This window comes from Coturnix japonica, chromosome 2, assembly GCF_054131305.1.
Source record: "Coturnix japonica strain WE chromosome 2, WE-NBRP24, whole genome shotgun sequence".
Taxonomy (NCBI): domain Eukaryota; kingdom Metazoa; phylum Chordata; class Aves; order Galliformes; family Phasianidae; genus Coturnix; species Coturnix japonica.
This window is the reverse complement of record NC_140664.1, coordinates 93,138,186-93,161,693: the sequence shown is the minus strand read 5'-3', so window position 1 is coordinate 93,161,693 and position 23,508 is coordinate 93,138,186. Positions and strand designations below refer to the sequence as shown.

General features: G+C 37.3%; 1 protein-coding gene across 8 annotated transcripts in view; it reads left to right on the top strand.

Moving 5' to 3' along the window:
- Window positions 1–23,508, top strand: part of MOCOS (molybdenum cofactor sulfurase) — a 203,749-nt gene that overhangs the window by 104,121 nt on the left and 76,120 nt on the right. For 7 of the 8 annotated variants that reach the window (XR_014942898.1, XR_014942899.1, XM_085538097.1 and 4 more), the window contains one exon: window positions 6,329–6,405. The exons of the other annotated variant lie outside the window; for it this stretch is intronic. Coding sequence is in view for 5 of the 7 variants with exons in the window: in XM_085538097.1 (XP_085394223.1) it covers window positions 6,329–6,405 (77 nt within the window). In the remaining 2 variants the exon portion in view is untranslated. The remainder of the gene's footprint in view (window positions 1–6,328; window positions 6,406–23,508) is intronic. 8 annotated transcript variants of the gene reach the window in all.

Here is a 23,508-nt window from a genome sequence, read left to right as displayed (position 1 = left end):
TTGTCTCTAATTGTTCATTACAATGTTATTCTTTATCAATTGTGCCTTAAAAATGAAAGGTTGCATCTCAGTCTTCATTAGGAAATAAACATATCTGTTTATACTGGATATGGACAAGTCATTACAGCTGGTCAGATTACTGCCAATGAAAAATTTATCTCCAGAATGTCTTTCATCCTTCCTTTCCTTCTAGGAAGAAAATCAAAGAAAGGTTTTGAATTTTTATTAATGATTCATTACTCATAATTTATCAGCGAACAGTTTATGCAAATACACTTTGCAGATTGCTCATTTTAACTGTTACTTGGGGTTACGTCTGGATCTTATCTTCCCATGGGAAGCAGAGGTATGAATATTTGGATGGTAGATATTTAATCATGTGAGGATAATGCATATCAAATGTTAAATACCCAGATACAGAAATGATTTGCAAGGAACCTCCTCACAGTGAATTGCACCTTGCTGGAGTTCTTGTTGACATTAAATTATGACTTAAAATGAATGAGTAAATTGCAAGCTAGCTAGCTGAGAGCTGAACATACTATTATTTGAGGCCAGTGAACCAGCAGGGCTCCTGTTCCCAGAGACTGACTTTTATGTTTAATGTATGTTAAGGAAATGTCCTTTTCTGCTGTGTTTTATATACCTTAAGGTAATCTGTGTTTGCACAGTGGAATTTTAAAAAGAAAGACTATTTTGTTTCTTCCACCTCTGTCAATTCAAAGAAGTTACATTGCTTTGTCTTGCAAGGTTGGAAGGGTACCTTTGCCTAGTGACAAATGTAGTTTAGGACTTTTTGTAACTGATTGATCTTGTGTAGAGGTTTCATGTAAGGCTTGGCTAGAGAGGATGTTAACCCCAAGATGTAAATTCTAAGCTGTTGCGTGGTTAAAATGCTTTTTTTGTTTGTTTGCTTAAATAATTCCTTTTTTAAAAAAATATTGTAAAAATAGTAGGAGAAAGCTAATTTTATTTTAAAAAATTGCATACAGCTGGAGGTAATTGTGATGCAGTGTCCTCAGGAAGCCGTGAGGAACTGATAGTCTATAGAATCAGAATGTGTCACTCAGACTGACTTGAGTAATAGACTGAAGGACTGCTAATCTGTCTGTGCAAAATGGGAAGATTTTTTGGATACTGATAGGATCAAAGTTACCAGTTAGGCATTGTTTATAAAACGCAGAGACATTTAAGAAATAAAAATGGATTGATTTATTCATTTCATTTCCTACTCCACAAAGGGCAGTTGTTCAGGCCCTGGGTAAGCGTTCTCCTTTCATCGTGCAAGAAACAGTCATTGCCCATGAACATGTAATGTGCTTCTAACAGAGGTAAAAATGAGCTGCTGAAGTGGTGAGAGCAGGTGTCCTATTCAGGAATTTGTAATTTATTACTTCCCTCCTGGCATTTAAATTCCTGTCTGCTTGCATGCTCCTATGTAGGCAGTTATACAAAAGTTGACTTCTTACAGAAGCTTAGTGATAGCATACTTGTCCATAACAGTGGTCTATCTCCTGATTGTGTTTACTCACCTTGGCAACATGCAGTATATAAAACAAAGAGATTCACTCTGAAGGGAGCATACATCAAAGGGTAGGCACCTGGGGATCAGATCCTGTTTGGAAAATGTTATTTGAAGAGGAGCAGAAAGGCTACAGCTGGGTGGTTGGTCTCAAATGATGTTGTGGTAACACTCAGCTGTTGCTGCTTGCATAGCCAGGGTTCTACCTAGCTAAGTAACTAACTGGCAAATTGCTAGCAGTGGATGGATTCAGCTGTAAGGAGACAAAGCTAGGGCAAAGGGAGCCTTTCCTCTAGAGAGTCGCAAACAGCCCAGATACATACCTGAGAACTGTGTCTCTGTGGGAGCAGAACAGGGCAATAAAGGGCCCAGTAAAGATGTGTTTTAAGTTCAAGAAAAGCAAAACAAATAGAGCTCCTTTTGCAAGTGTTGGTTTTTGATGTAGGGAAGCAGTGAGACCAATTAAGATCTATTCCCCTGCTAATATTAGATATTGGCAATTAGTAACATAAAAAGGTGGACGTGATGGAAACGAGTCTGTTCCTACAGTCATGAACCTGACACTGTATACCCTTGGTGCTATTGTAATCCCAGAAGAAGTCAATTTAGAACAAACAGGTGTATTTCTATAAAGTGTAAAAATGAAATTTACTGACAAGGTTGTTTCACATGGAGGTGATATGGAGTATCTCTCCGAGGTGAGAAACAGGATCTGAATGAACTACTTCTAAATGCATGCCAAGAACCTCTCGGTATTGTTGTACTTTTTAATTAGATGAAAATAAATGAATTGAAAAGATGAAAGGAACTTGTGTAACATCTCACTTCAAAGGACAGTTCCACTCTTGAGGAGTACTTAAAAAAAAAAAAAAAAAGGAAAGAAAGGAAAAGCAGCTTATTCAAGAAATGCTCTTTTTCTTCCTGTGGATTTGCCTTCACTTTTACCTGCCTCAGAAACTAATGGATGACTTTTGCTCATCTGACCTAAATGGAGTCATTGCCCTGGTGTAAGGAAGAGTGGAGCTTGACTGACAGTAGCATTCCCTCTGCACACTGGGCTTTGTATTGACTCAGCAATGCTCTCAGATGAGCTGGATTATTTTTGACCTTGTGGAGGAATTTTTATCAAAGTTTCAAAGCTCTGGGCTGTGCTCTGGCCAGAGAAATTAATGTGCAGTGGCTCTGTGTCTGGATTTACTTCGGGTAAGTGGGGAGAGAAAAAAAAGCAGCAGCTGAATGTTTCATCTGCCTGCTGGGCAAGTCGGCCTTCCCAGAAAGCAGAGGCCAGTACTCCAACCTAAAAGTTGGGCTGTATATACTGTCCATATACAGAATAATGTGTTATTTAAGATATTTCACAACCTTAGCATTGGCCAATTAGTCTTGAATCCTTTGAGACCATTTACTTAAGTCAGTTCTGTTCAGCTCTGGGGTTATGTTTCTTCCTTATGCCAAATTTTACTTCTCTCTTTAAACAGGAATAGTTTGTTTTGTCTTTGTGCGCTCTATTTCTAATCATATCTGTCCAGGACATGATGTGTTATCATATTTATCTGCAAAAGTGACCTGGCTAAGAGAGGATGAGTTCAAATTGTCCAGGAAGATCACTGTTGTTTTTTTTTGTCGGATTCTGTTGCCCTGAAGTTTAGAAAATAACATTTGTATGCAGAAGCCTAACAAAGAAGTGTTATGACAACCACTTGACAGTATCCAAATAAAAACTAGCCCTCTCCAGTCCCAAAGAGATCACAATAGTGAGACCCAAAAGCAGTTTTCTCTCACAGCTCAAAGAAAGCATCAGCACTTTTAGAAGCACAGGTCTTTTGTGTCTTGCAAAGGAAGAGGAGCTCATCAACTTCATAACTCCCTCATAAGATTTAGGCAGGCTGCTCTGTGTCTTTGTTATCCCGTGAGCTATTTAAGGAGTTTGCCAAATAGCAGGTTGATGTGAAATGCTATCAGGTTTTCACAAACACAATTAGCTAAGCAATTGAGCTCATCCCAGCTGTGATTAAGTGGGATTAATTATAATAAAAACTAGCTAAGAGAGGTAAGCTTGATGTTTCCTGGGTTGATACTCTGCACTATTATCCTATGTAAGTATCCTTTGTACATTGTTAGCTGTAGAGACTCCATTATTGTGGGAAATGGCTGCTGGACCAGCATTAAAATGAGCTTGATCCTAAACTGATTGTTCTAACGCTGTAACTGTCATTGAGTGGGAAAACAATTAGTTTGAAGCATCAATTACATTAGAAAGAAAAGCAGCCATTCAAGTCAGTGTTTTGCAGTGTAAAGGAGCATGTTTATATTCGGGCCTAAATAGAGTTAAATATTCTGGGAAGGAGCTCTCTGTGTCCCAGAAGAGGAATAGCTGCCCTTCATAGCATCGTGGATTGCTTTGGTAATGATTAAACTTATATAGACTTCATTTACTGAATACCAGATTTTATAGATAATTCATGTAAACTTCTCAAGGGGTAAAGCAAAATGATCGATTAAATAGCTGGAGATATGAAGGGGATGATAGCATTACATGAAGTTGTGCATAGGGTGTTCAGTAAATCTGGAGATTATAGATAAGAATCAAGTGTAATGGCAGTGGTGTAAATACACACATTGTAGAAATGATGGAATAATATTGCTTTCATTGTCAGAAGAGAAAAGCTGGTAATGTAGAAATTGAATGAGCATCCACATACAATAATGGAATATTGCAAAATATTGTATCTGTATCTGAACCGTAAAAGAAGACTTGCCCATAACTTTAAGCAAATATTTTTGGCAATGTAATTTACCCTTGGCATGAGTAGGATGTGGGGCTACTGGAGTGAGTCTAGAGGAGGACCAGGAAGACAATCAAAGGGCTGGAACATCTCTCCTTTGAGGAAAGGATGAGGAAGTTGGGCTTGTTTAACTTGGAGAAGAGAAGGCTCTGGGAGACCTTACTACATCCTTCTAGTACTTGAGGGAAGCTTATAAAAAGCAAAAGGTGGAATGACATTTCACATAGTCTAATAGAGATAGAACAAGGAGACATAGCTTTAAATTAAAAGATAAGAGATTTAGTTCAGATGTTAGGAAGAATTTTTTTATGCAGAGAGCAGTGAGGTGCTGGCACAGGCTGCCCAGAGAAGCTGTGGATGCCCCATTCTTAAGGATGTCCAAGTTTGGGTCAGATAGGGCCCTGGGCAGCCTGAGCTGGCAGGTGACAACTATGCCTGTGGCAGGGGGGTGGGAAGTTGATGGTCTTTAAGGTCCCTTCCAACCTAAACTGTTCAATGATTCTGTAATTATTTTTAATTATTTTACAGCTACTGCTTCTTGTAATGGAGCTTCTAGCAGTCACTTATTTTTTTATTTTTTTTTTTTTCATCTACTACCATAATGATTGTACTGTTCTGGAGCATAATGTTTGATGAAAAAAAAACATGATTGTGCTTGCTTTCTTTTTTCTGAAAAGAAGGAGATTCCTAATCTCTGGACTACTTTAGTGAAAATCTTTAAGACCGTAAAATATTATCATGATACATGCATCTTCTGTTGCTTAGTGATGGATGAACTGTGGTTGTCTCCTGGATTAATAATCACATCTAATGAACAGAAGTCCAGTTTTATCTTCCCTTTTTACTTTCCATATGATATGGGGGCCTTTGAAGATCTCTGCTGATGCCTTTGTAGCCTTTTCAAGTACTTTTCTATTCTGATGACTGTTGTTGAAGGTTATGCCCTTCTTGATGGGCTCAGTGCCAGCATCTCTACTCTGGTCTTCAAATCCCAGTGCTTTAATTGCTTTGCTGGCCATTGCAAATACTTGAGCAGGGGCAGTCACCTCCCACTTTAGTAATCTTTCTATAATCTCTGCTTGGCAGCTGTGTGGGACCACTGTAATATTTTCCTCTGAATATCTAATTCTGTAACATTTTCTATGTTTAATTTTGAAGCATCTCCTAGTGTCTGTTTTATCTCCTTCCTCTTCTGCTCTCATCATTCTTTTCTGACTTTTTTGGAAGTATTGCTTCCCTCTGATACTGATCCACACCTTATAACTGAAATCCAGAAAGGTTAAGGAGCATAATAATTTGCTATTAATTATTGTTAGACAAGATTCAGAAATTTCTAAGGATTCTTTGGCCTGTGTTGTGTTGGAAAGTGTGAGCACAGATGATGCTTTTTGGACTATTCTTCCTTGTACCACTTTTCTCTTATCATTTAATTTGTAATTATTTACTGTTTCTGTTATCTTTTGTCATAACTGAACATATGACCAGCCACCAGCTAGCCCTGCACAATAGTCAGGTATTGCACTTAGGTGGAACTTTATCAAATATTTTAGAAGCTTTATATGTTCTTCAGCTCGCTGTCTTGTCTGTGTAACTTGTCTCGTTTCTATTAGTAGAAAACTATAGCAGAATGAAATAGAAGTATGAAAAACCACTGTTGAAGTGAGAGCTATTATGCTATTCTGTTGAGATTTATTTTATTAAAGAAAAAGTGTTTGAAGTCTCGATGTTTCGCACCTTTACCTATTACTTTTGAAAATCCAAAATACCCAAGTAGACAATATAGGAGAAAATAGAGCTGTTATCTACAAGCAATTGCTCAAATGAGCTTCTAGCTTTGAATAATACATTTTGACTTAACAAGATTGGCACTTATAATACTTGAAGATAAATCCCTAAGGGAGAGGTTCCCATTCTGAGAGTTAGATTCGCTGGATATAGAATAGTAACTCTCAAAATAGATTTAAAGTCCGAATGATACCTGCATGATTTGTTTACTGTGCTGCTTTGTTCCATTCTTCAGGTTTGAAGACGGCACAGTCTCTTTTCTTGATATCATTGCTTTGAAACATGGATTTGATGTTCTGGAAAAACTCACAGGTCAGTTAACATAACTCTAATAATGAAGACTGAATTTCAGATTTGTATTTGGGACTCAAATCTGATTGCATTTCCTGTGGCTGTAGCCTAATTTTCCTGGCTAGATTTATAATCCACATTCCTCAGTATGGATATTGGAGTCTTCAGGATAACTGGTTTATTCAGTCTTGAGTATTTGATCATTCTAACCTTCTTTGGAACAAATTAAGTATTCAGACTGTTCTCGCCAAACACACACGCAAGGCTTGATTACATCTTGCAGTCGGCCTGACACTCAGAAAGATGCAATAGGAAAATAATAGCAGAATGTAGCTAAGCCACACTCTATTCAGACTTGAGGCAGTAAGAGTTCCTGCTGGGAACAAGGACCATGCAACTTGACCTTGTACAGAAAAGCAATTTAGTAACAGAAATTTAGAGAGATATCAGAACAGAGTTTAGAGAACACCCTTTTTGATAGGAAATACACTTCTACAGAGTGAATGTTTCTTTTCATACAGCGAACTTTTCAAACTATGATTTTTCACAGCAGTTATTTTGTCTGTACTTTGACACACTGTACTGGAAAACAGCATTATGTGTTCTGTTGCTGTTATTGTTTGATTCTATGTGGTTGTGTTTTTTTTTTTGTTTGTTTGCTTTTCTTATTTTGTTCTTAATGTGATATAATTTAGCACTGTAAATCTTAGAGACATTCCCATTTTCTCCCTTGGAAAAGCACACAATTGTGGAAATGTAATACACTTCCTGCTTCTTGAAGTGCAGGATGAATGGAGAACAAACAGCGATCACAACTTGTAGCACAGGAAGTTCCAACTAGGTATAAGTAAATGGTTTTTTCCAGGAAGAGCATAATCAAATCCTGCAACAAGTGCCTAAAGAAGGCGGTAAAATGCCCTTCCTTTGAGATGTTCAGAATTTGACTGGACTTGGACCTGAACAATCTGATACAGCTTTATAGTTACCAGTGCAGAGAGCTGGAGGTTGAAACAGGTGACCTTAGGAAGTCAAACTTGAAGTATGCTATCCTTCTCTAAGTACTGAAGGCCACTGCTTCCTTTCAGGCCAAGGATATTGTGATACAGATAGAGGCATACTGAGCTGTGCAAAGTGGAGGACAAACCTTTCCAGTTACTGCTTAGCACATATTCACACGGCGGCCTGTGGCTATGTACAGAGATAACTACAGCTCACATCCTGCCATCTTCATCTCTGCTGTGTTTTGTGAATTTGACATTACCTGGTCACAGGAACTTTGGGAAGCCAGCGCAAACCTGCTAAATCTTCTTTTACAGTAGGCTTCTCCAGAAACATTGTTTATATGGCACGTTTACTGCCATGACTTCATTTCCCCAGGACAAGTGCAAGTAGACTGGGATTAGAGGCTACTGCAGGCTTTCTAGCTTGCTAGGTAGTTTTCATGGTTTGGTGACAGAAGTCTTCTGATTTTCAACCCCTTTTCTTCAGCTTCCACACGTTTGAGCACCTTTGAACCATCAATGTGGAGCTAATGCAACAGTTTGAGCTATAACCTTGAGCTGGATCATTGTCTTTAAGCCAGACACTTTGTGGCATGTTGACTCCAGGATGCCCTGCTCTGCTGGAGCCTGGCACTGAGGCTTGCTTCCACTTTAAAAGTGTGCAAGATTAGCAAAATATATGTTTCATACTTGGGTGTATGCACAGTTAATGTGTATGAATTCTATGAATAACGTTTGAGCTTCCCTTCTCCAATGTATTTTTTTAATTTCCAATAAGAAGGCATAAAGTGTATCATGATTTAAGAGATGTGCATCTGGAAAAACACTGACCATGTACTTTTAAGGCTGCTAGCGTTTGAGGAGTTTTCTTGTCTTGATTTATCTGAAGTTTTCAAGTTTCTTCCTCATAGAGCAAGATTTTTATGAGGGATATTTTCTTAGATACTTGCTCATGTGGAAATCAATAGCAGAGTTATCATAGACTTCAACAGGAGTTTGACTGATCTTCAACCAGTGAGGTTGTTTTGCTTTGATGTGCCCTATGTAGAGATCAGGTATCCAAAATGAACCTGTACTATGCATACCTTCTTGCAAAACAAATTTCTTTAGAAGAATGTACAATCTGAAGCAAACATGTTCCCTTTTAAAGGAGGCTTACTGCTTTGGTTTTATGTATAGGAGTTTTGTCTGGCACATTCCTCATCCATCTAAGTACCTATCTCTTGGTACCCATTCAAGCTAGTCTACTTGGAAATCTTAATACCAGGCAGAGGGGAATACTTGATTTGGAACCCGAATAAAGTGGGTAGCAGTGGATAGAAGAGTGAAATACATGCATGAATAAACAGCCTGTAGAGACCTTTTAGTTTCCGCTATTTCTTTTAATTTGCTTTCTCACTTTTAGCAGTGATGAAAATTTAAGGTAGCTGAAATAACTAAGTCAAAGGGGTTTTCCACAAAACTTTTGTGAGAGTGGATGATTTGGCTTTAGTTTGGGGTTTAATTCATTTATTGCTTTTTTGTGTGTGTGTTCATTTTAAGATTTTTTTTTTTTTAAGTCTGGCATGAGTAATAACTTTCTGTCTCCAATATCTAAAGTACATCAAGTTTTATTTTCTCCAACATTCATCAATACCTAGTTTTAACAAGTTCAAATAGCAAAGCAGATGTATTTATACTATACTGAAGGGTAAAGGGTGAATTGTTGTGTTTGTTTGTTAATAAAAAATGCACTCATCTGTATCAGCACCATATTCTTTACCAGTCTGTCTGAATAAAATCATTAAAAAGCTTTTTATGGCACTTTGTCACTTTCAGAATAGGTATGGACTGCTCTCTTCTGAATGCTAGACTACTTCTGGGGATATGGTAAAAAGTTTAGTAAGTCTGCTAAAGCAGTGATATATAACATCTGTATTAACTTGGTGTGGATTTTTAATGATTTGTTTTTTATGGATTTGTTTAGTGATTTTTTTGATAGTGTTTTATTTTCCATTAATAAATTATTTTTCCCTCGGTGCTTAATAGTAGAAAGGTAACAGGAGATGAGGAAAAAAAAATGCAGGGTAAACATGAAGAAACCTACATTCAGGGTAAAACTGAGAAACTTGATAATGTTTGTGACACGTATTTGAATTTAAGAACTTCTGCATGAGTGCTGTAGCCTTAGGTATTTTGGTGGTCTCTAGTCTCATTTTCATGTGCTGCATTGAAAAGCAAAAGTGCCAGCAGTACCTCTTAATATCTACAAGAATTCATTGGTTTCCAGATAAGTAGGAATGTTCAACTTCTCCATTTGCACTAAAACCGAAGTGATGATGCTTACATGTATGTGTGTATGTAAGTATACACATTTGTATGAGATAAATATTTTTAATTAGAATTCAATCATACCAAAGTGAAGAGGAAAAACCACCGTGCAAAGATGGTAGCATGAGGTTGTAAGGCTTTTGTTTTTTTCCATCATAAAATGCATTCTGTCAGCCTCCTTGTCAAAGGTAAGGTAAAGGGTGACTGCAGTGCTGCAGCGTCCTTGGCCGAGGACCTGCAGAGTGATAAGTGCAGTGAATCTATTTGTGCTCGACACAACCAATGCAACAAGGAATCTAATCCATTTGTTGTTGCCCGGACATCATTGAGAATATCAGAGCATTCCAAGTTACTTGATTTCTGTGGAAGGCATGCTTCTCCTTTTGAACAAAGATAATTGGCATTTGCATGTATACAACAAAGCCATCACATGCTGTAGGGAAATTTCATAATAAAACATTACTGCAGATTTGTTTTAATCCACTTTACGCATATTTCTTCCACCTCAACCGTCAGAGTTTTCTGTGTCAAAATGTGCTGTCAGAGGGGAATCACTTCTGAATTAGGCTTTCCTGTGGCTCCTTGACTACTTGCTTTCCATTCACTCATTACAAAAAAAGTGATTCTCATTCTGGGTTGTAAATAGCCTGGAGCAGAAACAAGCAAGATTAAGAAAATGTCTTTGTTACTAATAGTTCACTTCTGTGTAACAAGAGTGCTGAAGTCTTCTTGGGATGTAAGGTGACTGGATTGGACCAGTATTTATTGAAGACAGAGGGGGGAGATCACTAATGGAAGGTTCCATCATTAGGCTGTGCTGAGACAGAGATCTGTTTCTGAGTCTGATATCATCCCATCTAAGTCCTTGATCTGTTTCAACTTCTGTTCAACAACAAGGCATATATCATGCTAAAGTTAAATCATGATAAGTGTGACTAAACCAGTCCCTGAAATCTTGTGTCTTTGGAATTTTCAACTTGACCTTAGCTGCTACACATTTTCATTAGTAAATATTTGTCAGTTTTACAAATGAAATAAACACATATCATTTGGAATTAATTTAGGAGTGGTACTTTAGTTATTATGTCTATGCAGGCAATATTATTTCTTTTCACAAGAAGATATTATATGCATTGGAAGAAATCATAAAGTGTAGACGGTTTCTGAAGGATGATGAATTAAATGCCTCTCTTAAAGTCACTGGATGCTTGGTTAGTTGTTGGAAATGGAAGGTTGTTTTAGCTTTCATAAAGGCAATTATACTACATGCAGCCAAAGCATACAGTGCAGGATACTAAATGGTGAGGCTAATTTTGATTTTTAATTTAGCTTTTGAAAGTTAGGATTTCAGAGTTGTTTTCAGCTCTATTTTAGCTTTTACCTTCCTTTGGTATTTCAAGGACTTGGTGATGCTGGTAATGGGATGCTGGGCAGCCTGTTGTTGTTGATACTGCATGGATTCTCAGTGTCACATTCTTAAATTCTTATGGCCACACAAATTAACCAGTTTGGGGCCAGAAATGACTTTCCTTCAGTTAGCAAATATGCAAGGATCACTGGGCTTTCTTCTGTACTGGCCTGTGTGGAAGTGGAAGCTCACTATATACAAACTTGTTCTCTCTTTGGGTAAACCTTCCTTGATACGAGGGAATCACTGATGATTTTTTTGCTTTCTGTATGCCAACCATTTGTCACAAGATGAACTGTAATGGAAAAGAAACCTGGGCAATTTAAACAAGTCCCCTCACTTCACTACTCATGGTTAACACTTTTGGTAACTGAACCTGAAAGATAGGTGGATGGGGTTTTTTTTTGGTCTGTTTTCTTCTGAGGAAAAAATTTGTGACAAGTTAACAGCGAGGAGAAAATGCTCCATTCTCACTCTGAACATGAAAGAATGGGTGCACTGAAGAGATGGAATTTTAAATTCTGTCTTCAGAAGGAAAACTTAAGTTTTTAAGTCTTAATTACTTAAGGAGCACAAAAAGAAGTTAAAGCCAGAAGATGTTCCAATTCTTAGGTAATTACACTGAATTTATTATAAAGAAGAGGAAAGATTTTTTGGACTGTGAGGTGACTGTTCCTGTTTTTTAATTTCTATCCCCAGATGAACTTGATTTAGAGGACAAACTAGAAAAAAAACACTTATTTATGTTCTGCTACCAGCCCTTGCTGCTAGCGTTTTATGTCAACCCAGTTTTCTTAGTTTTCTTTGTGAACTGACTAATGCAAGCTAGACATCATTTGTACCTGAAGGCAGAGCAGAACATCCAGAGCTTGATTTCAGAAGCTATGAAAAAGTGAGTTAACAGATGAAATCCTGCCAAGGCTGCTTTTGCAGACATTAATCTCTTTATAAGATTTATCTCTAGAAATAAAAACTGTTTTTAAGTTTTGTTTTTGATGCACATTTGCTAATGTTGATATGGACTCAATTCACAAACTGCCTAATCAGTGAAGAGGCCAAGAAAAGGAACAGAAATGTCAGTCTTTCCTCAGACCTGTCGAAGTAACACAGGAAGAAGTAGTACAGGACAGAAATGTCTTGGGTGTCTCAGTATGTATGTTGCTCATCTTCATATACTATAGACTGCAAGATGAAACTTGAGTTATTTTTCCTTTGAAGAGCTCTGTGTGCTTCCACATAAAAGAATTCACTGATCTCATTTGCTCACTAAGGAAGCTTAACCTTATACTGCTGGCACCAGAAGAATGCCTTTCCTCTTCCATCCATCTTTATGTGCATAGTTTAATTCCTAGAGGAAGAAGAAATTACACACATATATTGGGTGTCTTGTTGGCTGTGCTTCCATAATGTAGATGATAATTTATTTCTGTGGTTACTAGAACTACCCTAGTGTAGAACTGCTTTAAGGTCATGTTGCTTTTTGGTATGCTTTATATACCTTAATTTAACTGTTTGTTTAAAAAAAAACAAAACAAACCAAAAAAAAAACAACAAAAAAACAACCAAGCAACAAACCTGAGGAAGAAGTAGAAAGAACAGTCTTGTCATGAGGAATGTGGGAGCTGCTGAACATCTTTGTATCCTCAGTTGTATTATGTTGTGGGTTTCAGAAGCTATGCCGTTGTCTAGTAAAGGACCAGTGAATTTTGAAGAACTATTGTTGTGGTTCCAGAGAGGTGGTAAAATGCACTCCTACAGCATTTGTTCCCAAATACAGGCAGTAAAACAGGAGCGTTGTTCTTAGCTGTGCATTGTATGCTTTCACTTTCTTTCATTTTATTTTTTTTTCCCACCCCTGATTGTTGGCATAAAGTGGAGGTCCGCAAGCTGTGGTAGCTATAAATCAAAGTTGATAATAAGCTGATAAGAGTTTGTCCATGTTAGTTCAGTTTCTTTAAGATAATGGTTGATGATCTAACAAGAATGATAAAATTCTGTGCCTTGTCCTGTTGCTGAAATCAGGGAGGGGTACAATAGCATAGAACCATGAAAGCAAATGTTCAGGAACAACATTCAGTAAGTTGCTGCAATCAGTTTATTTCTCTGTTTACTCCAGTTCAAAATAAACCATTGTGTTCCTAACCAAAGACATTTAGTTCGGCTTGGGTGTTTTTGTGGGCTTTTTTGGATTAGTTTTTTGGTAATGGTGGTACTCTACAGTCTTGCATTCTTGTGATTCTGTGTACCTTGACATACGCAGGATAATACAACTAAGATGGTTTATCGGCCTCACGTCAAATGGCAACTGTGAAACTAAGTCCTGACCTATTGATTAATCAGAACCTCTACAGAATTATTACCTGCAATTTCATTTTTAAATTTGTGAGAAAAGATAGAGTTTCATTTTGAGGACTTAATTTCTGTGGACGCTCTTATAAATGCTTCCACTGAGATCAAGTGAGGCCATGAAAAGAATCCTAATATAATAGCCAAGATGACTTGTGTGACTTGAGCGCCTTTTCTCATTCAGACATAAAATTTACTTGACCTTTGGTAAATCAAAAACTAATCTTTAGGGGAGAATGGAGCTTGGAAACTGTTCACAGATGCACAGTGTAGCTGAGGCTGTCAGGGCCCTCTGGGTCCTGTGCTCTAGCAGGAGCAAGTAGAGCAGGGTGCTCAGGATCATGTCCAGGTAGCTTTTGAAAGTCTCCAAGGAAGTGACTCCATAGCCTATGCCAGTATTCTCTTATCTGCACAGTATAAGAGGTGTTTCTAGACCTGGAGTTAGACTTTGGGTGGGATTTATCTTACACTGCTGTCAGCATCTGTCTGAGCTGACCATGTGGATTCCTACTGCAATTTATGGAAAGAGGCAGTACTTCTCCGGTTTGATCTCTCTGACATATTTAGGAAATTTAGGATGAAATGAGCTACATCCAGCAGTGCCAGTTCTTCTCATTGCCTGTTAAGGGAGCTTAGAAGATTAGCTTAGAATGGCCTAGGAATTTTTCTTTTGCATATATCTCCTGCTAATAATCCATGTGTGGCTTGAAAAATGAATAATCAGATTAGCTGAAGTGGAAATACTGTTTTGTCTTTGGGGTTGGTGAGGGGTGGGGGAGGAAAGGGAGTGCGGATGTTCAATTTTCCACCTTTCCTTAATGAAGATGAACAGGGAATATGCTAAGGAAACCCTGAGGAGCATGAAGGCTCAGCCTAAGGTTTCTTTTTTTGTGAAACAATTTCTGATCTGCAACATGCATTTCATACTTCAAATCCAAGCTTATTCAGGCAGATGTTGCTTTTTCTGTTCATATTCTGACAGCAGACAAACTGTTTTGCAAAAGCAAAAACAAAAAGAAAAAAATATGTATATTTCCCCAGGGTAAGAATGTCCCTGTTATGGAAAAACAGTCAAAAACCTATCTAATATAAAGAGTATGTATGTATAGCTCACTGTCTGTTCATTTTCGTTTCCAACTTATTGCTTAAAGAAGGTTAGGAGGAAAGCTTGATGGGTTCTTTTGCATTTAAAAAAAAAAAAAAAAAAGCCTGTTGTTGGGACTGCTTTTAATTTATTAGGAGAGAGATGTGCTCAACAGAGCACATATTTGCTAATGATTGTAGATGGAATTAAAACAAAGAATCAGTATTACAAAATGAGCAAATAAGTGAGATAGTCTTGTGCAACTGTCTGAAGATACAGTCAAACACACGATGTTTATGGAAGACAAATTTGGAATAATGGATGAGTCCTGCCTTTTTTTCATACTGTAGATACAGAATCTGGCATAAGACCGTCTACTTTTCAGTAAGGGTCTTAGTAGTATTAGCAGCAGTCAAGAGCATTGAAACTCTGATCTGCTTGTTCCTAGCCTGACCCAACACCGCTGACACATGGCTAAAGGAAGTCTTGGAGAAGCGCCTTCTGCCTCTAATAATATCTTTCTCCCTAGAAGATCATTTTCTTTCTCAGATATAGTTAGGAGATGATGAAAGTCTCTGTTTCACTACAAAGTTTTTGATATCACTCATCAATTGAGAACCTATAATTGAGACTGCAGGACCACATTTTTCCAAGAAATTGTGAAGGTTTTTCAATTACACTTGGACACAAACCTTCCAAAGAATTTTTGCTGTCTAAATAAAGTGTGGGGTCAGGGTCCTGTTTGTTCTTGGAGTACCCTGCTTAACTAGGGAAAAAATAATATCTTGTGCAATACTCAAGTAGTTTCTCTGTACAGTTCTAGCTAAAAATAAAACAACAGAACTGAAACAGGAAAGGAAAATAAAATTAGACTTGAATTAATTCCATTAAACCTTCAACAATGTAATATATTGCTAATTAATTTTTGCCATATCCTGATATGCTAACAAGGAAATACAATGTTACCTTGTGGTTGCTAATTTTCTTGACTGATACAAGAGCAGTTTTCTTACCAGCATACACCTAGAAAATGAGTCTTGACAGGGAGATGAAATATGTTTAATTATATGAAGAGGTAGAGCACTCTGTGACAAGAGAAGGGACAGCATTCTGGCATTCACAGAGGAAAATCTGGCTGGCACTGAGGAATGCATTTTGGCCATCCCTTTGCATATGTCCAGGTCCCATTCCAACGTGTGCTGGCTGCCGTGGCAAAGGATTACCTTATTTCACTTATTACATTTTTAATTTCCGAGCTAACTGGATCCAGCTGCTTCAGCCCTTCATGCAACACAGAGATTTTATGCTAAATCCAAAGGGGCTAAATTAAAGCAAAAGGAAATTTGCATATTGTGTAAAACTCTACTTGTTCAGCAGATCCAGATTATATGGTGCTAATCACAAACACTAGATAGAGAAAATCCTCTTGAAGTCACCCTGGGGTTAAGTCAACTGCTTTACACTCTTTGACACATACCCATGAAATATGTAATCAAGCCTGTTTGACGTCCTCTCCTAATTACGTGTGTGTATTTTAAGCAGATGCCTTTCCAGCTGATCTGTGTCTTTTCAGATCTTTTCTTCATTATTAATCAGAAAATCACACTGCATGTTAGCGGCAAGTGCCAATTATGGGAAACGAATATTAGTATTTTTTATTAGAATTTGTACTATTCCGAGTATGACCATATAACATGTAGATGTACAAAAAATGTAAGAATGCCTGGATGTTATCCATCAGGGGCATAATTAATTCTATCATGTACTCTGCTATTTCAGCCTAAAGTTAAAATTTATTCTCCTACATACTGTTTTTTTTTTTTTTTCAGTTTGAGGAAGAATATTAAGAATTAAGAAAATTCTCTGTTGGTATTATGAACAGGATGTTTGTTTTCATAAAAGGTAGAATTTAAATTATAAAAATACTATTTCCCCAAGGCTCAAGACATTCTTAACTTCTGTCAAGAATATTGATTCATAAGCTTAACCTTTCATTAATTCTTCGTAGTCAGTGAGTTAATATCAGAAGGCCAATTTAATATTTAATTAACTTGATTGTCACTGAGTTTTAAGGAAAACTTATTTTTATTGTGACTGTGTCAGAACAGTCTTCAGAATTGCTAGTGACCTAGTTGGTCTTATCTCTTTTCTTCAGTTTAAAGATACAAACAACCACTTGTATTTTGCTGAAGTTTGTAGCTGAATGTGCTCCCTTCAGCATGTTTAGCAGAGACATCTGCTGGCCAAATTCAACTAGCTTCCTCTTCCTCAGGTCTTCCAAGGCCATTTCTTACATCTCTGTGAGAAGACTTTCGGGTATACAAATTAGTATGTAGCAAATTTTAGACATTAAATCTATTCTTCTAGTACAAATGATGATTAATTATTATATCAATATATAGAAAATTAATAAAGCAGAAATTTTCCTATTATCTTACTAGGTTACTTCTTATAGCAGTACTTCATTATTTATAGGTTATTCTACATGGGTTGCTCCAAAAATAATGCCTCCTATTTATTTCCATGGTAACTACAACATCTACAAATAGCACAATAGCACTATGTGATAAAGCAGATTTTGTTAAATACTGTTACTGTGCTCTTTCTATCTGTTATAGTTTCCATTTGTCATTTAGTTTTGTTTTAGGTTTATATGTATTTTTAACGGTCATTTCAGGTCTATACCTGCACATCAGTCAAACTATAAACTGGAGCGACACATCTACTCAACCCATTTTAATTTACATTCAGTCATGGTACTCTAGGTCAGTGCTCAGTAAGGTAAAAATGCCACATTTCTGACTTGGCAACATATTGCATCCCTTTTCTAAGGGCCTAAGTCATACTTATCCAACCTCTTGGCCTTCTTGGGCCACATATAAAATATAAAATTAATGTGTATGAGTGAAAAAGCTTCATTTTTTCTATATAGATATTTAATGAAAACTTAAAAAAAAGAGAGAGAGAGCAACAAAAACATAAAACTAATACATCAACATCTGGCTTGATGGAAGTGGTTGCAGTTCTTAGTTCTTAGGTTGACAGAGATTTTTGGTCTAATTTTACTCTTCCCATGCTTCATCCTTGAAAATAGTTGCTTTTTGGCAGTATGTGTATTTGGGAGCAATGAGATACAAATGGCATGAATGTGAAAGCAATGGATATTTTTTCTCTGGCAAGAGAGGTCACTTGCCAAGAAACACAAGTGCTTGTAATGTGCAATGCACACTGGTTTCAATTCAAGAGATGGGTGTGTGGCAGGTGTGAGAACTAGACTGTACTGAGCTCTTCCCTACACAGCCTTCAGTTGCCCGCTACACAGTCTGTGCTTGAGCTACAGACAGTCAACTCATGAAAAATACTGCTAAAAATCACATGATGATAACGTTTACAGGGTGGCATTACTAACTGCATGCAGCCCTGCATGAGGCAGCAAATGTTCATGATCCTATGGAAAGTCATCACCTGGTATAAACTGTCAGAGTTTGTCAGTAGTAGGATAGTTATGGTAATTGGCACCATCCAGCTCCAAAACTTTGGCCAAGATCTTGTGGATGCTCTTTGAAAAACTACCATTTATAGGTGGGTTTTAAATGCATCTTCAAAGTACTGTCCTCTAGCAGCAGAGCTACTTTCACTCCTTGAAGACAGGTATCATAAAATAACTTGATCACAGAAATTAAAGGGAAAGGCTGGGAGCCAGAATTACTGGACCATATTTTAAACCAGTTTTCATAAGTTTTGGCAACACTCTAGAGTGGTGTGATTTTCTTTCCATACTTTATAAGTTGGAGCAAATTGATTTAAAAGAGTGAATAGACAGGATAAGTTGAATGTTCACACATGCACAGTATTTGAATCTGTTGTGGAACAGATGTCAGTATTGGTGTTTGCTATGAAAGCTTTCTTATTTTTTCACATAGAATCTGTAATCACATTAATAGCATATTTTCCTTCTTGTGAGATGTGATTTGAAGCAATGAAACCCAGTTCATAGGTAGTTGAGAGTCTGGGCCCAATTGTGAATAACTAGTGTTCATAAAATATACCAAAAATCATGTATTGTGAGTAATTGTAGGGGTCTGGCATTCTGCTCACCATCATGATGCACTGCATCTGGAAGAATTTCTCCATGTCACAGGCAAATGACAACCAAAAGCAACAGACCACTCCCTTTTCAGGATGATTTCATGGGCCTATTTTTAAGATTTTGTGTTTATTTTTCCTTGTTTCCTCATTGCATTAGCATCAGTTTATCTTGTTTGTGAAAACTAGGATCATCTTTGCTCATGGTGGTATGCTCTCAGCTATATTTTCAACCTAATTTCATTTAGAACATGTATCATTCAATTTTTGTTGTTAAAATTTCTTTGTTCTCCACTGTCTTTATTGATTTGATTTAATAATTTCATATTGTTGTTCAGATAAATAAAGCGATCTTTTAGAGAGGCAGTAGAATTGGTTGGATTTTGCATAATCTGTAGTTCACGAGATGTGCTAATTCATTTTGTCTGATTAAGTGATGAAGAGATTCCTGTTTCCAGCCATCTACTCCAAATCTTGGCTAAAGTTGATGCCTAGAGTGTGGGTAGTTAGTATTCTTCTGTGCTAAGAGAATTGGCAGCCCAGCCTATTCACCTAAGTTACTCCTAACTCTGCCTCCATAAATAACAATCATTAAGTGCTCTGGCTGGGCTAAATGCTCTAATTCAAGTCCTTACTTCTAGAGTAGTAGTTGACAGTGAAAGTGTTCGCCACCTCTTTCTTATAGCCTACAGTGGCAGTGTGCTATGTAGTCTGTCAGAAGCTGCTAAACAGAGTCTTGAATTTCATATGAATATAATATAATTTACAAAACATAGGTGGGGCCCACAGGTATTTGAGGTATAAAGTCTTCGTAATTTTACATGAAGCTGTGAATAGAAGCTGCATAGGCTTGTAGAATATTATGTAGAATACTCAAATGGCACCGTAAAAATCAGCTGTTTCTAATAATACTGAATATTTAATGTATTCCTGATCATCTCACCCATCTTTTGAATGGGAGGATATCAGAAATGGGTAGCAGGAGTCTTCACAGGCATAAAAGAGTGCTCACAGGAACAGACTGAAGAAACTGATGGCATGATTTAGGGTCCCATTTCTGCTTATCAATTGAGGAAAAAAAAAAAAAAAAAAAAGGAAAAAAAAAATGAAAAGAATACTTCAGTCAATTTAAAACCCTGCAGAAACCTAACACTGAATGTGTTTTCCCATTTACTTTGTTTTGGAGTGTTTGCCGCGTATAAAGTGTTCCCCTGGTGCTTCCTGTTCATGCTAGCCATTGCCATTCTTAGAACAAATTGCCACAAGAAAGGGAAATTAAACCAGTGTATAAGAAAAAAAGTGTAAAAAATGGAAAAGAAACTGTGAGGACAATGGTTTCTATACCAGTTGATTCAATAAGAACAAAAGCATTAAAAGGATTAGGGGGCTGTAAGCTGCTCTCCTAGTTGCTAATTTGCCATGCATGCGATAGATCAACGAGAAGACTGAGCTAGACAACGTGCAATGATCTGGGCAGTCAAACTGTTGGGTGCACCCAATTACTGAGAAAAAGAATGAAGTTCAAACTCAGAATGTCTTTTTCTTGATGCGTTTAATTCATGATGATGTTTGGATTGTGCTAGTGCAATTGTGAAAAACTTGATGCAAAGATAATAATTATCCACTTAAATGGGGTTGGTGTGTTTCTATTAATCATACTTACTAAATTATTAAGCCCCTTATCTATCTTTAGCACAACATGACTAGTGGACATTACAGTGGTAAGAAATCTGAAAGGAATTTTTACCCTTTTCAAGAGGAATCAGCTAAGAAAACTGCATAGCTCTGTGCATCCATCATGTACTGGTCCTGCAAAAGGCCAGACCAAGATTGCTCTTAATTGAGCAAGTATTTTCAATAAATTAAGGAAGATCTGACTCAACTTCATTAGTCTTCTCATATGAGGTGCTGCTGGGGCATGATGTCTTGCTGCATATGTCTGCTGCATGCAGCCTTGCAACAAAGCTGAGTCTGATATATTGGGCCCCTGCTAGGGAAGCCCAAATAACTTCTAGTTATTTGTTGGAAATGCAGTCAATGGTAGTGTGGAGCTAGTTTAACACAACAAAGAAGATCCTCAAGTACTGCCAAATGATCAGAGGGCAGGAAATCAGGTTAGAAAACTGATGTTGAGAAGGGTGAGGAGTATAGGAGGCATTTTTTGTTCAGTCACAGTTTTGCTATTTTTTCAGCAAATTCCAAGGAGAAATCAGTTGTGATTTGATGCTCATAAAATCCAGTGACAATGGGGGGCACAATTAACAGATGACTAGATTTGTGAGGTGAACCCAGAGGTGAACTTAAACCTTGGGTTTTATTAGCATAAGCTTATTTCTCTGTTATCTTTTCTTGTGCTTGTGGTGTTTAATTATAGCTATACAGAATGAAAGTGTGGTAAATTTTCTGCCAATATGGGAACTTCTAGAAGAAGTCTCTGGGAAAGAACAGTGTAACATTTAAACAAACGGCAAGTAGAACAAGGCAAATAACTCCAGTAGCATATTTACTATGAAGTACTGTAGGTAGGGCAGCTGCTGGACAGAATGAAGAATAGCAAGGTAGATCTGAATAATGCCCGGAAGTGAAATCTGTTGCCATTTCTCTGTGGTCTTATTTACAACATGAAGTCAGTTCATCAACTGATGCAAAGTGGTTTATGGCCTGGCAGTATTAATGGAATTAGGATGGCTGAGCACTGCTAGGAATCTGACCATTAAAATATACACCCACCCCATAAAAACAAGACTGAATTCCCACTGTTGCATTAAGCTTGTCTAAGCACCATATATCATCCAAATGGCCAGCAGTGACTAAGCAGTGTCATGTTTTAATGAATATTCAAGCACAGATACATCATTTTATTTCTGTTGGCTTTTTAATTTTCTAATGCTCTTTCATGGTCCATGCTTTTGGAAGGGGGAGGGAGACGGTTGCTCTTAGAGGAAGAAAGGCAAGTTGCCATTTCATTTCTTAGTAGAGGTTCATAATGCGATTACCAAAATGTGAATAACAATCAAATAATGTAGCGGCTTATTCCCTATGGATAGCAAAAATAAATTTCAGTCAAATGTTTCCGGCAGAAATCTCAAATTTGTCATGCAAAGTACTTTTCTGCATTCAAACATAATGTATTTATATGAGTCAGAAACATCAAACATTAGGATAAATAGCCAGATTATAAATACAGTCTGCTAGTGAAGTGATTGGAATAGAAGTGCAATTAATGAAACTGGCAGAATAGCTATGAAGCAGTGTTAATTCCTTGAGACTTAAAGAAAACATACGTATCTGCCTTACAGCATGGGATGAAGAAGACGCTCAGGGACAGCTTTCTATTCTTTACTGTAAAAATCACTGACTATCTTTTTCTTGCTTGTGGCTTATATTTGTGTCAGAAGAGAATCGGGAGCAATTTTTAGACTTATCCTGGGCTCATATTTAAAAGGGATCTGAAGTCTAGGAGACCAAGGGGAAGGAAATGAGAAGATCAGCAATATCAATTACTTTTTTTCAACCTCAAATACAGTCTAAGACAGTATAATTCAAGAACAACAACAAAAAGAAAAAACACAAAAACAAATCACAACAAAAAACAGTAAGGAAGGATGGTGTATGCCTATATCTGGCACAAGTGCTGCTATGAACTCCTTGTCCCCACTTTCCCAACTCTACTGAGTGTTCCATGAGGTGCTGCTGGTCTTACCTGCACCCAGAGCTGCTGCTTGAGGTCATCGTCCAAATGGGGGATGGATATAATCTGAGATACCTGAGCTGAATATTTGTGCATGAAGTGAAGGTTTTAATAACTGTTTGGGTCCCATGTATGTCTGGTGCTGGAGGGGGGAAAAAAAAAAGAATGGGAGTAAGAATCAGCTGTGAGGTCTATGAGCCTCCCATATTGGTTTGTGTGCATGCAGTTCTTTACTGGGAAGATTGTGTGCAGATGTGCATCAGCAAACTGTCACCAGTAAGTGGATTGCTCTGTGGATTTTGTCAGTTTTCTGTGTGCATCAGCTAGGGGTGATGGAATGAAACGCACATTTTGCAAAGACCTTGGAGGACTTGTCCCAGCAGTGCCTGCTGAGTGGAATGCCAGGCTCAACTTGCAGTATCTGATGTAAGTCACTTGGCATCATTTTTGAGCTGTGAAAAGAGCTGAGGCTTAACTCCTCTCCAGGACTCCAGAAACTACCTTTATGGAAATTTGTTGTGGCTCTAATTACTGATGATTTTTTTTAGTCATTTTGACTTTCGGCATCAATGTGACTTGATTAGAAGAAATCTTCAGTATTATGTTGTGGATCAATTGTAGGACTGTGTTCCAAAATAACGTGACAATTTTATCCAGTGTTCACCTTATTATCAAGTCTTCTCGATGTCAAGATGTTACACTACTTTGTACATAGCAGTAGTTATATTAGCAAATGAATATATAACTAAGAAACTTCAGATTGGTTTTGGTGAGCACATAAAATTAAAGAACAGAGGTAATAATGGTATTTGGATATCTTTATAATGATTTGGAAGCTGTGAAGTACTTATTACATCTTACAGCCTTGGAGCTAGCATAGCTTATGTCCAGCTGTTCATGGATTAGAGGTATTTATGAGAAGAAAAATAGGTGTGTTACTCTGTCTACCATAGAAGAAGATTCCTCTATAAATAAAGAAGCTTTACTAGTCTCAGATTTTTGTTTACTTGGTTTTAACTGAGGTGCAAGTGTTTTCCTGCAGAAAAGCCTTTTTTCTTTTTTAAATATCCTTTAATCTGGACACTTTCAATCATTAAATGTAATTAGTGAGGTGTAGTATTTTAATAAGTTTAGAAGTTTACAGAAATCAGAACAAACCACCATGGTGAATTTTTGAGTTCTACCTCTAAGAATGTAG